The 13,841-nt window shown below is 45.2% G+C and overlaps 1 protein-coding gene across 3 annotated transcripts in view; it reads left to right on the plus strand.

The window, feature by feature from the left end:
- Window positions 1-13,841, plus strand: part of LOC146207034 (cyclin-dependent kinase 14-like) — a 222,876-nt gene that overhangs the window by 197,291 nt on the left and 11,744 nt on the right. For all 3 annotated transcript variants that reach the window (XM_084592726.1, XM_084592665.1, XM_084592597.1), the window contains 2 exons: window positions 7,232-7,293; window positions 7,522-7,642. In XM_084592726.1, the coding sequence (XP_084448852.1) occupies window positions 7,232-7,293; window positions 7,522-7,642 (183 nt within the window). The remainder of the gene's footprint in view (window positions 1-7,231; window positions 7,294-7,521; window positions 7,643-13,841) is intronic.

A 13,841-nucleotide genomic window follows, 5' to 3' on the forward strand; every position in this document is an offset into this window, starting at 1 on the left:
TTATGGAAACAACGCACCGCAATGCCTGTGCTGACTTTATGTCGGTGTTTTGAAGCAGAAAAACCTGTCTCACCTGTTGTCCATCAAGCGAAAAGTCGTTTGGTGCACAACAGCAATACCGAGCTGACAGAGCAGACGACTTGCAGTTTTTAATGTTTCTTCAATAAGTTATATCTTTATATGTATGCTAAAATAGTGGCCTTAAAGTGTAAGATAATTATTTAACAACAAGAAAATTGTACGCTTAAATTTTAAAACAATTTTTTCCCATTTCCCTCTGGCATTGGATGAGAATGCTAGACGCCTGCGTAGTTGTGACTCCGTAAGGCCAGTTTCAGCCAAGTGTCCTCTCTTTATATTTTCTTTCTCTATGGTGATAGCGTGCTCGGGTATAGACCAGCACCGATAAACAAGATGCGGTGGTGCTGCTGTCACCAGGCTAGGCCGACTGGGGGTGAAAAGAAGGCTAAGCGCCCGTAGTAATACACGAAGCCAAAAGATTTCAAAACCATTTTTTATTTCACAGTGCACCTATGATGTTGTCATTCGGTGCAGAGTAACTATAATGCATGGTGAAACTATGAAACCTCATTACAGAGGCCAAGTAATTTTAAAACACTGTGAAATGTTAGGGGTACAGGTCAGGAGCACGGCTTGTAGAAACACTCGCAAAGAAAACTTATCAGAATAATTTTCCAATTTTGGAAAGCTCCAATAAATATTGCAGATGGTTAAATGTTAACGAATTTTTGAAAAAGATGTGTGACAAAGTGCTACTTCATTTTGAAGCCAGTCAATTTTTAAAGTGCCTCAGTAAATGTGTGTTGGGAAGACCAACATAGCCCTGAGAAGTAGCTATCCGCTGAGTGGTTCTCACAATCGCTGCAGCTTCTCGTTTTGTCCGACATGCTGCCTCGCAGGTCGTCTATTCACACAAGGTGCGTTCGCGGACGCCGGCATCATTTGCACTCTGTCATCTGCGCTGCTGTCTGTTTCAGTGGGCCGTTCTCTTGTCATGACGTTTGAGAAGTGCTTTTTGTTCCCCAAGGCTGCACACCTTGAATGACCGTTATTAGTAAGCAAATTCAGTGCTTATGGTAGCGTATCAAGCTACAAGAAAAGCTTGTGCCCTCTGAGGTTGAAGGAGAAAGTAGGCACCATTATGATGCTGTCCGATGACATCACCACAGTAGGAAGTCTATGATGGCATACCTGCCAACTGCCAACGAATTCTCCGTAAAATATACGGATTTTGACCAATTTACGATTTTACGAATCTTGCTTGAAAGTTTACGGAAAATATTGTATTCGCAGAAAAAAAGAACGTGAAAATAGATTAAAACTACACCCTGGTACTTTGCGCTGCCACGAGAGGACAGCATGTATAGGGAACCAAAGCTGGAGTTTGCTCCGTGACGCCAGCGCTCAGTTTCTAGCGGAGCGGAGAGGAACTACAAAACCTATGTGCATCCGCGCCTGCGCTGCGCGCGGCTCTTTGCGAAGTCTGCGCAGCCTGCTCGCTCGGGAGCGCGTGCTACAGGCAGTCGCACGTGCACGCGTAGTGGCAGAAGGAGAGTGAGGACGAGGGGGCACAAAGCCGGCGCTCTTTGCCAGTGGGGTTTCTTATTTTTGCTCTTTTCTGTGCCCCGGCTGACATAGAGGCTGGCTGGAAGCATGTTTTTATCGGTGCCTTCGAAAGCGAGAAATTATGATTATTTGATCATCGCGGACATTGCTTTCAAAGAGCGCTTGTTGGCAGGATCAGACATTCTAAGAAAAAAAAAAAACATGAACGCGAATTCACTGCTCGAAGGCAGAGGCAAGCGAGGGGTATTTTGAAAGACTTGAGACGGCACCTCTTGATGTCTCTTCCATGTTGTTCACAGAATGAAGGGTGCAGCCTTCTCGTTGAGAATTGATACGCGTGTACACAGTGACGAGTGCTCCGGGCGCTGGTTGGGGAGCTTCCTTTCCATTTGTGACTGCTCACTTGAAAGGGGCCTGTTCCACTCTTTGGGGACACGTTTTAGGCGATGCTACCTGCGTCGTGGTACCTGCTTTCGGCGCGTTTAGGACGCGTTCCCTACAAAGGCACAAAGCATGCCGCCTTACCCTTTGGTTCCTGCTGACAGCGGTCAGTGGGAGTTCGGTGCTGCGGCGCTGCCATCCAAAATGAATGACCTATCTACCTTTAACGATGAGGGGTTTCTTAACGACCTAGGTCACTGACGAGAAGCCGAGGCATGCTATTTTTGCAGCAGTTTCCTCTCTCCACGAGACGAAGAGCGAGGAAATGCCTGACGACTTTCCATGCAGGCAGGGACATCTCTCCACGGAAACCTTTGTCTTCTTAATTCCACAGCTAAGCTGTGCAGTTCCTAGTTCAGTTATCTCCTTCAGCGAATGCGCAGTTTTGAGCTCCCAAAGCAGGATCGCGTGTGAGGATAGATCGAACGATTGACGTATGTGTTTTTCCTTTATAAGCGCCAAGTGATGGCATTAATGACGTATATCTGTTTCTTGAGGCCGACTTGGTTCCGCGATGGCTGCTGCGGCTCCGCCAGTTACAAACAGAGGTGCGAGATACGAGCGGTACGAGATGCCTAAAAGAAAAAGGCCGACAACCATTCCATTACCGTTTCCACACAAGTTTTGCGAAAAGCGCGCCGTCACTTTTTCATTCCAGATTTTTTTTTTTTGTCCCCTTTGTTGAAGCGCGACGGCGGCCAGAACGCAGCCGGAGGAGAGAAACAACCGAGTGCGCGCGCAAACACGTGCTGGAAAGCAGCGCGAAGCAGACGACAGCATGCTTTTCGATGCGGCGGGGAGCAGACGACGCGGCCGCGGTGCGTGGAGGTTTTGACAGGGTCTCCATGGAGGGTGCTGACGCACAGAGCGGCGCAGCGCCCCCTGGCCCAGGTTTTCTCCCCTATTCATAGTATCGTCAGAAGCGGCAAGGTTGTAGTGACTTCCGTCGTCTACAAAGCCGGCATGGATCCATATCCAAAGCTCGATAGCACCTCCGCAAACCTGTTGCCATGCCTTGTTGCCTTTGTACATGCCGGTTGTGGTCTTTAGTCACTTCAGTGTTGGCCTTGTACCATTGTGCGACTAGCTGCTTCGTCCGGCAGAGTGCGACTTGGTGTTTTAGTTGTAGTGGCTTCGCGGCGGGCTTGAAGCCCTGGTATTTCCAAGTATTTTTGAAATTATATACGGCACAATTTCCATGCTTCGTGCCGTCGAAGAAAGGGAAGTAGTTTGGATTATGCACCATGTGCGCCTAAGACGTGAACATTTCTCATGGTAGCAAGTCTGACATCAAGGTCCATATCGCTTTTAAAAAGCATCAGGGGTACGTGCGAGCCAAGCTTGGAAAGTTTTGTACGTAGCGACAACAACCTTGGTGTGATTCGTGCAGAATGCCTCTTCACGGCGTTTTTAGTTGAGCACAACTTTCCGCTGAGTGTTGGTGATCATGCCGGACCGCGACCATCAATTGTTCGGGAAATGGCTGCCAACGCGTAGACTCCTTTGCTGGATGCCCTGAATAGGCAAGTATTTTCGATCACTGTGGATGGCAGTAATTATAGGGATACACAGCTCTACCTTATCGTGACATATTTCGTTAAAGAGACAAATAGAGTCGAAAACTGCCTTTTTTGCCTCTTGTCTGAACAATCCAAGGGGAAGCGACGGGTCATAAGATTGGAAGTCTGGTTTTGGACGAGATGAATTCCCAGAATTTGCCTTCTGGAAACCTGCTGGCTATGTGTTTGGACAATGCCAATGTCATGGTCGGCAAGGAAAACAGTGTTTCTATTGTATTGAGAGAGGCTCAACCAGGTTTGATAGGGGTTGGTTGCTCGTGCCATCTGATAAACTTGGTCGCCCAGAAAGGAAATTCATGTCTTCCTGTGAAGGTTCATGAGGCATTGACATCTTTTTCTACATAGAAAAAAGCTCGAAACGAAAAGATCGGCTTAAAGAGTTTTAAAAGATGCATGACGTCGAGGTCAGAAAGATGTTGAAACATTCGCCGACACGTTTGCTGTCGTTGGGGAAGTGTTTGAAGAGGCTGCTACACCAGTGGAAACCACTACTTAGCTTTTTTTATTTTTGAGAAGACAAACTCCCTTCTTCAGGCATAGGCTCCTCATATTCATGTGCTCAGGGGCCTCTTGAACCACCTTTTCGAGGATCTCCTGACTAGATTTATGCGCCTAGGTGTTATCAAGGGATGTCATTCATTGCTGGAAGGTGACTATGGAGCTGCAGAGAGCAAAAAAACAAAAAAAAAGAAAAAAAAGATGAAGACATAGTCATTGGCCGCATAACCGACTTGCGACGCTGAGTATAAATAAGAGAGAGCAGTTCTTCTTTGCTGTGCAGCTGTACTTCAGAGCAGCATGCGATTACATTTGCCACAAATTCCCACTAGAGGACGTCAACTTCAAGATGGCTGAAGTTGCTCAAGTGCAAGGTCTCGAGACTGCTTCATTCAGCTGCGTACGTCATTTTATTATGGCTTTCCCTGCTGTTCTACCCCAGCAAAGCGGGCAATCAAGAGAAGATGCAATCGACGCACTTGAAGTCGAGTTTGCCATCTTGCAAGCATATCAGGTCCTAGCAGACATATTGAATGAGTCAAGGTTCGACATACAGGGGTCATAAGAAATGTTCGAAGTGTCGACGGATCGCGTAGGTTCCACAGAATTTCAACGGTTATGCTGGGCATCCTCTCTCTTCCCCACAGCAATGCTGAATGCGAGAGAATATTTAGTACTGTGAACAAAACTCGAATAGAGTTCTGCTCATCTGTGTGTGAGAAAACTCTCGAAAGTCTGCTGATGGTGAAAGGGCACCAGAGTGGAACTTGTTTTGAGAAAACTTACACAGAGAAGTTTCTCAAGCGGTCAAAGTCAGCAACAGCAAAATTGTGGAGAAAATAAATCGTTCCCCATTGGAGTGTTTGCACATTACTCTCCACGACATGGATTTCACTTATGGTTGTGAAAACTGAGTAAGCTTGCTGCAAAAAAGTATATCCTTTGAAAATTAAAAAAAAAAAAAAAAAAATTGCCCCCCCCCCCCCCCCCCCCCCCCCCTTCTCCACCCTCCCTTCCCTCGTGGAGGATTTTACTAATTTTCAAATCTTCAGGTTGGCAGGTATGGTGGTGATGTCTGTGGCCTGTTGCCTCATTTACAAAATGGCGGAGATAAGATGAACTCATCCACGGGTTTGAAGATTTGCAGCTCCGCAGCGCATGTCGCAAATGCGTCAGAAACCACAGCCAGCCAAGTGTAGTTAAACATGGCATCCGGCCGAACACTAGATATTAAGTGCGACTAGGGAACAGCATGTCGAGAGCCATTGGTCCTGGAAGGCTGGATTTCCATTCAAAAGGTGTTGTCAGTGCCTGCCATATCGTGGTCTCGACCTATTAGTCATGTGCTAGCCACCACCTGCCCTGGGGAATGGGGCCTTTAATGGCAGTCTTCCTGATGCTGTCATTGAGGAATCAGGAAGGCACCTTTGAACTAATTTTGTGCTGCCTCTGTATCACTTGACACACAGCCCTCTTCAGGCGCAAAAAAAATGTTTACAATGCAAAAAATTTCTGAGGGCTATTTTTGGTTCTCCACGCTTCAAGTGACTGGTCCTGAAGAAACAAAAAGAAAAATTTTATTTCTTCATTGTCTTTTGCAATGTCCTCATTTGGGAACAGGGCGCCTCAGTACAGAAAAAGTGATGTATGCTTACTAGCAGAAAGTGCGATAGTGTCCTTAGCAAGAAATTGGGCACAAAAGATGGGTAATGGATTATTGCTTGATTTCTTAATTAAATCAATCACTTTAAAGTATACTCACTGTGAAAAAGGTGAAAGCAATTGCTCTGAGCAGGTATGCACAGAAAGATGTCACTTTTGGCAGTGAATCCGACACTTCACTGTGCATCCATCACGGTGGCAGCGCTGCAAGTTCGGTGTGCTGACATGCTCCGGCCAGTGGTTGTAGCTGTCGCACCTAATGGTAGCTGTCAGTAGCAAATGCAGTCTAGCCTTCATCGCTACTTTAGGCTGTTCGCAACATCAGTTTGAAAGGCTGTCATGTCAAAAATACTTTTCTGTGCAAGCTTCTCAGTACTTGCGTCTCACAGGTACTCTATCCAGCTGTTGTACAGCACAAAGTATGGTGAGATATTAGCCTCATCCGCCACTTTCTGGTTCCTGACCTAAGAGGGTACGGTGACATAAGGAAGTTTAGTTTGGCATGTTTTGAAACGTCTGTAATGGCGCTTTTATTGCCTTTTTGCACAGCAGGGCGCACAAAGTAAGAAAGTGATGCTCGGAAAAGGAGTATGCCGGCAGAGGCGGCTTTGTCCCCAAACAGGGTCGCTCACATTCGCGCAAGACTGAATACGCTTGTAACAAAAATGATAGCCATTATTTCACGGTAACGGGCCCTTCCTCCAATAAATAAGTGCTAATATTTAGGTCAGCGCAGGTTGCCAACAGTTCAAAGTGACAAAAGCAAGTAATTACTGTTATCTTCATAATTTGCTGTGCTTTTCAGGCAGGATTTCTTTTACTTCACGTAAGATGGTGCCAGTTGTCCAATAAAGTGGCACTAACATACCAAATTACATTGCCTTTTTGCACAGCAAGCTGCACAAAGTGTATACTCTTGTGAAAGAAGATGGGCTGATACGTGTGGAGTTGAGCTCACAATAGACTGCATTTTATTTTCATGTACAAAAACATGAGAAACTGGGAAAAATGATTTTACAGTTTTACAGCAAATACTTGGAGAGAATGCGTTTCTAATAATGAAATGTCCTAAAAAGTTTCAGTGCTTACCCGTAAAGTAAGCCTCGCAGTTAGTAGCCTTATTGTCATAAAGAACAGCCCGACGCAACCCAGCTGCAATCAAGTAGAATAAATGTGGTCCTAAAACGACATCAGCTACGAGGCATGCATGTTAACAAAATTATTAGAAACATCCATATTGCTCTTGTACCCAAGGGGGCGTCCGTCTCATCAAGCAGAATAAAGCAAGTTGTCAGCGTTGCAGAAAGATTGCTCTTATTTGAAGTTACTAAATTTTAATTAAGGTAGCTCACCACGATGTTCGTGCATTTCGCTAGTAGTGGACAGTAGCCACGCTGCCAACTATACTAGTGATGCCCTTGTTGAAGAAGCCTGCCTGTACTGTATCCATTTTCTTTTTGCAGAGATCTGAAACCACAGAACCTTCTCATCAGTGAGCAGGGAGAGCTGAAACTTGCTGATTTTGGTAAACATCACTCCTCTTGATCGCTTGTGCTGTGCTTGTCGATGAGTAACATCTAGCCGTATATTCAACTAATCGAATATTAAGCTTGCTTCTTTTTAATTTATTCCTGCAGTGTAGCAATGCTTGACAGCCTGGCTTAATGCTATGTTGGCTCACTGATTGATAAGGAAGCATGTTTCATCCGAGATATGTTTAAATGAGCTAATGCCAATTTGAATGCTTTTGCAGGCCTCGCAAGAGCCAAGTCTGTTCCTAGCCGTACTTACTCGCACGAAGTGGTCACACTCTGGTACCGGCCACCTGATGTGCTGCTCGGATCGACTGACTACTCAACGTCACTAGACATGTGGTGCGTCATGGACCTTATTTTGGCTTCATTTAACCTTTGTTTTTTGCTTCTTGTCATGGAATCAAGACTGGAAGGTGTACATTGCTGCTAACTATTGTAATCTTTTATTTGTTGCTGCCAGCATCAGTTTGCTTGTAACGTCCAGAATGACCCAGGCAATGCCATGAAAGTTTTGTTCTGTTTATTTGTGTATGCTCAACGTTGTCAGGCATGGTTTTATCACTTTTTCTTAATGCAGCATTCATTGAGATGTGTCTCGAATGATAGTAGCCAATCGCATCAGTTCCAGGTAATCACCTTTGGCAGCTGTTTCTTCACTGACTTTAAATCGAGTGTTGACGGGGGGCAATGGGCATTCGTAGTTTGATGACCGCCGATCGCTGAGGTGCGTATTTACTTGTGTAATGAACTCACCCACTCCTGGCACTGAGAATTTGAAAAAGGAAAAAGTTACGTCATGAGCATGTCCCTGCGCCAGATTTCTTGGCTAAGATGCTGCGATAACATCATAGAGTGTCTTTTGATGTTAGCTTTAGCGACAGGAGTGCCAGTAGTGGCACAAGCCTGGTTTTCAGATGTTTGCGATTGGGTAGGGGGGACACCGTCCACTGCCACAAAAGTCAGTGTCATGATCGGGGCTGACCGCATGCCTTCGTTGATGACTGGTCGGTGGGAGGGTAGACGATTCTCGCAAAAAAAAAAAAATTAATTTTTTTCATGTATTGAACCCTCCCTCAAACTGATGTCAATTTTTCTTTAAAAAAAATAGGGGGGGGGGGGGTAAATACGATAGTTATTTTGCGGGCCCAAATCTTTCTTTCAGTGCCTCGCTCGTTATCTTCTGCCTTCGGCATTGTCACCACCACTTACCTGCCAACCGTTCTGATTTGCCTGGAAGATTTCCAATTTTTGATAAAACTTTCTGATTGTACGATCACTGCCCTATATCTCCCGATAACTGGCCTCTGCCTACATAAGAATGCGGTCATTTCTTGTAAGCAGTGGCAAATTCGGTGGTGGTGGCTGGCGTTGGCACGCAGCCAGTGCAGCTGCAGTAGATGTAGAAGCTTAGGCAGCCTCTCAACACGTTTGGCATTGAAGGGTTGTTGCTGCAGCTCTGCCCAAACGTCATGCCATGTGGTTGCGTTTGGCTGTGTGCCTCATGTTACCGAGCTGTGCTATGCTCGATGATGGCATAGTAGTTGATCTTTCGTAACCGTCACAACAAATAACAACGGGACAGAAGTGTGTGTAAGGGGGCTAGTAATAGTTTCACATTAAGAAAACAAAATGGCGTGCCAATGGCATGGGAAGAAAATGGATCAGTTTGCATAGTCTGTGAAGGTGTAGCGAGAACACTTGGCAGTGGTGTGCAGATATCTCAGCGCACACCTCTAGTCTCATTTCATGCTTGCTGTTGCTGCTTGTGTGTATAGGACAATTGTACTGGAGAGATAGCTTTATAGTAAAGTCACTGGGAACAGCAAAAATCTTTACTACAGTAGAACCTCGGTGATACGAATCTCACGGGGTTGCTAAAAAATTGGTATCATCTGAAAATTCGTATCATAAAAACGAACGAAAATAAGTATGCAGAAGCATGGGAAAGGCAGTCACGCAAATCTGTTTACGTCTGAGAAGGTGCATTACGGTTGTGCGGTCACAGCGACAGGCGATCGCGACATTGGCGACGTGCGGGATGCGTGCCAGCCACGCGAATTCGCAGACTGCTCGCAATGCGTACAGCACGACTAGCGGTCTCGAAGTCGGCGATGTGCGCGCCCGCTGCCGCGTGCGTCGCAGACTACTACTCACGGCCGTGCGCTGCTGCAAACCTTTCGTGGCGTGGAAAACGATCGCGATGCCGGTGATGTGCGATCTGCCTGCCTCCGTGTACTTCTCACGGCGCGTACAGCATGACTGGAGATGGCGACATGCGGGCCACACGGCGCCACAAACTTGCTCGCGGATCGCGCGGAGCCAGCGATGTCTGGTCCGTGCGTACCCGCCACATACACCGCCGCTAGCTATGGCAGTTGCGACGCCTTCGGTTTGTCGGCTACGAGCCGTTGAAAGCTTTTCGCGGCGTGAGCCCGACAGAAAATCGCAATGTCGGCGAGGTGTAGACCATGCATCACCGCAAACTGCTCGTGATGCGTACATACAGCGCGGCTGGCTATCGCGGAGTCAACGATGTGCGGGCGGTGCGTAGTGCTCAAAGTTGCGGTCACAGGTCGCGCGTTCGTGTCATCCATTGTGGCGCGGGAGAGTGTTCGGACCATCCAAAATTTTACACATTGTACACAATACACTGGCCGGGGAATTTTGCGAATTCGTATCAACTGGATTCGTATCACCGAGATTTTACTGTATATCTGTTGTTAGTGACGACATGCTCCTATAGGTGCTGTCTGGTAACTAAATGACTGCTTACTGGACATGCCTTGTTGCTTAATGATAAAAATACTCTAAAATACCTTCCATCTCTCTCGTCGTCTTTTCGTGCAATTTTTTTCAGTTACAGTAAAAACTCATTAATTCGAACTTCACGGGACCGGGAAAAAAGTTGGAATTATCGGATGTTCGAATGGTTGAAAGTCCTCGAAAATAGTGCAAGAAGTTGAAAGTAGTACAAGAATCATTTGCATTACAGTAAATTCATCATACTCACTCGTGTAATGAACCTAAACTCATATTGAAATCAACCCCCACTGTTGCTGTTAACACTTCCCTGTCCGCAGGAAAGCGGGTGGTTTTTTGGTGGTGTCATTAATATTTCTTTTTCTTTAACAAAACTTGCTTGGTAAAGGAGTGTCTAGTATCAAAGTGTAGAGGAGGAATTCCTCTTTACAATGGTATTAGTGGCAATCAGCATATTTATTTTATATGAAAAAAAGAACTATCAGCAGAAAATTGTAGTTAAAAAAAACACACACAAAAATATCAAAGTTTCTCTATACAAATAAAACAAAACATTTTCAAAATATAGTTTTTACAAAAGGGACCAATGCAGCATTGCAGCAAATTCTAGCTTTCTGTATGCAGTATTCGCCGAGTTAGGAAAGAAAACAGCAGCCGAGGTCTACTACGTCAAGTTCGACCCCTGGCTGTCGTCTAGCAGAAAACACGACTCCCTGCGCTGCTGGCGGCAAGTAATGCTACCCAAAAGACGTCGCCCTGCAGATAACAGTTGTGACCTTCAGAACAATGATCTCTTTCAATCAACGTGCAGCAAAAGCGGAAATTTTGGGGGAGCGAACGCGAAACTTATCGAGGCATGGCTGTCCACGTTCCGGGTCGGTTCGACGTAGTTTTGCTGTCAGTGCTAAAGTTTGCAGAGCTGAATTCGTCTTCCGAGTCATCACAGCTGCTGTCCGCATCCAAAAACGAGTTCTCTGATGCGTCAACTTCCACGGAACTGCGTGGAAGCAGGAGCACGCGACATCGACGCCATCGTGTAAACAAGGAGCGCAGATCACCTGACTCCAGAGACCAGCTGGACGAGCGCCGCACAGTGGAAAATATAAAACCAAAAGCAAAACTGAAAGAAGAGTTCTTTCATTCCCCACTGAATGGCACCACTCATCAAGAAGCGCTTCGAAAGCGGTAAAATTCAACCATCGATAGTGGGTGACACTTATCGGGCATGGCAGTCGACGTTCCGGGTCGGTTTGACACAGTTTTACTGTCAGTGCTAAAGTCTGAAGAGCGGACTTGATCTTCCTAGTCATCTCTGCTGCTGTTCGCATCCAAAAACGACCTTTCGGATGCGCCATCTTCCGCGGAAACAACAGTTTCCACGCATAAGGAGCACGCGACGCCGAAGTCATGATGTAAACAAGAGTGCCGATCACCTGACTCCAGAGACCAGCTGAACGGGCGTCGCGCAGAGGAAAAAATAAAACCAAAAGCAAAACTGAATGAAGGGTTTTTCTATTCCCCTCTGAATGGCACCACTCATCAAGAAGCGCTTGGAAAACGGGAAAATTGGAATCGTGAAATCATCAATAGCGGGCTATCAACGGGAATAGGCGCGGACAGGAGAGTGTTAAGGATTTGAAACCAAAAAAAAGCATTAGTCCTTCCGTTTCACACCATCACAGCCCACAGCTCATTTCTTGGCAGTGCGCCAAGATGCATCATCACGTCCCCACAGATGCGCTGGATGATTTTAAAATGCCAAACCTTACATTCAGTAGTCGCTCCATAACATGGTGAATAACTTCCTGCTGCTTTTAAATTTCGCATATGCTCTAATATTAGGTACCTGAGTATCTTGCAACGTCTCAACTTTTTTTTTTTTTGTCAGACTAACTGAAATTTAAGCAGCATATCTTTGCCACTAGAGGGTGGCTTTCCAACAACAAACAAAAATAAAATGACCGTTTAGGGTTTGGATGCTTATCTTGATAGGTGGAATGATTAAAGCATAAACGGGCTGCAGTCTACCTACGTCATTTTTTTTCTTGACGGACAGTATGAGCATGCTGTGGTATGAAGCGGAGTCCGTCTAAAATTGCGTCATATAATCGACGTTTTTTTGCTATATTATCTCTAGCCGCATCGTAAGAGGCGGGTCATCGCATGACATAATCAAGATTCCACTGTACACTGGAAGAGAAATGGCAGAGTACGGTTGCCTGAGTGCTCATAAACTTTCACTACTCAGTTTCATGGCATTTCTGTGGTGGTGGTAGAAAAAATATTACAGAAAAGTTACCATTATTATCAGCGTAGTCACAGCATTGCATCATAAAATTGTGCACAATGTCTACAAGTAAAGGTTTTGTAATAGCTTTCATACATAGCAGTCAACGCACCTTTTTGCGGCTCTCGTTTGCATCTTAATGTGGTAAAATAAAATAGTAATTGTTGATATTGGGTAGTATAATGATGCGTTATTTTGCAAATAGGTTGCATTTTCTTGTGTGTTCTCTAAGGCAGAGTTTTCTGTTTTTTTCCGGCTCCTCCTTTATCAAGTTTTTGCAGATAGGCCAGCGAGCTTCGAAAATCTTCATTTACCTTCTTCACAAACCATGGTAGCTCATCGTTTTATTCGCACAGTATCAACTACAGCGGCAAATGCACTAATATACTACACCACTTGTTGCGTTCGATGGCCCATAAACCAAACACATCATCAGTATTGACGCCACACTGAATTCTACCATTCCAAAATTAATAATGCATGCAAAAACGTCACTGAATGCCGAAAAACAGCACTTCTCATCATCTGCATTTCCTCTGATTTCATTTGATAAAATTGTATGTAGCTTGTGTTCCGACTTTGTACCTAGTGATTGTTTAAAAAAAAGGAAACCAATTTCAAGAGAAAAAAAACAAGAAAACTCGGCCCCTCATAGAACAAGAAAAGAGATCCGCGTTTCATGCCACTGAACAATGTGGAGCGATACATTTTGTTTGTTTGTTTTTCTGCAGTGGACTACTTCGGTGCGGATGAGGTTAAGAAGTTCGCAGGGGTCAAGTGGATGCAGCTAGCACAGAACCGGGTTAATTGGAGAAATATGGGAGAGGCCTTCGCCCTGCTGTGGGTATAATCAGGCTGATGATGATGATGACTTCGGTACCTTCGGCTGCAAAACGGAGTACAGAAACACAGGGACATTATATTAAGTTCTGATGGGTACCAAGCCACGTTGGAATCAGCGGCAATGAAAGAGTTGATGCATGTGTCGCAGCAGCCCGGAATGCAACTAATAATACAGCTAGTCAACACACTACATAAAGATGTTATAAAATCCTTTAGGAGAAAACTGAGGGTCAAATGGCAGGCTTCATGGAACAACGAAAGAAGCAATAAATTATTTTATCCGGAAATTGAAATCATGCAGTCATCAGAAATGCTTCACCGAAATCATTTCATGTCGCCTTCACATATGACACACGCATCTGACACATTTCTTCATTCTAACCTTTATGTGAAAAATGCGGAGGAGAACTAACAATAAATCGAATCTTACTTTCACTAGATGTGTTGTGTATAGAGGAATTAAGGAAAATATATTTTGCACAATTTTACAACACATCCCTTTCTATATCTTGAGAGAAGATGCACTAGTTGAAATTTCCCATGTTTTCAGTTTCCTAAAGAAACAAAGCTTTGATACCTGAAGTATTAGTAAAAACTCCTCGCCGTGGTAGGATACCCTGGCCGCTTTTTGATGGAGGCGAAAGGTAA

This window comes from Amblyomma maculatum, chromosome 1 (assembly GCF_055883805.1).
Source record: "Amblyomma maculatum isolate TAMU_Amacu chromosome 1, ASM5588380v1, whole genome shotgun sequence".
Classification (NCBI taxonomy): domain Eukaryota; kingdom Metazoa; phylum Arthropoda; class Arachnida; order Ixodida; family Ixodidae; genus Amblyomma; species Amblyomma maculatum.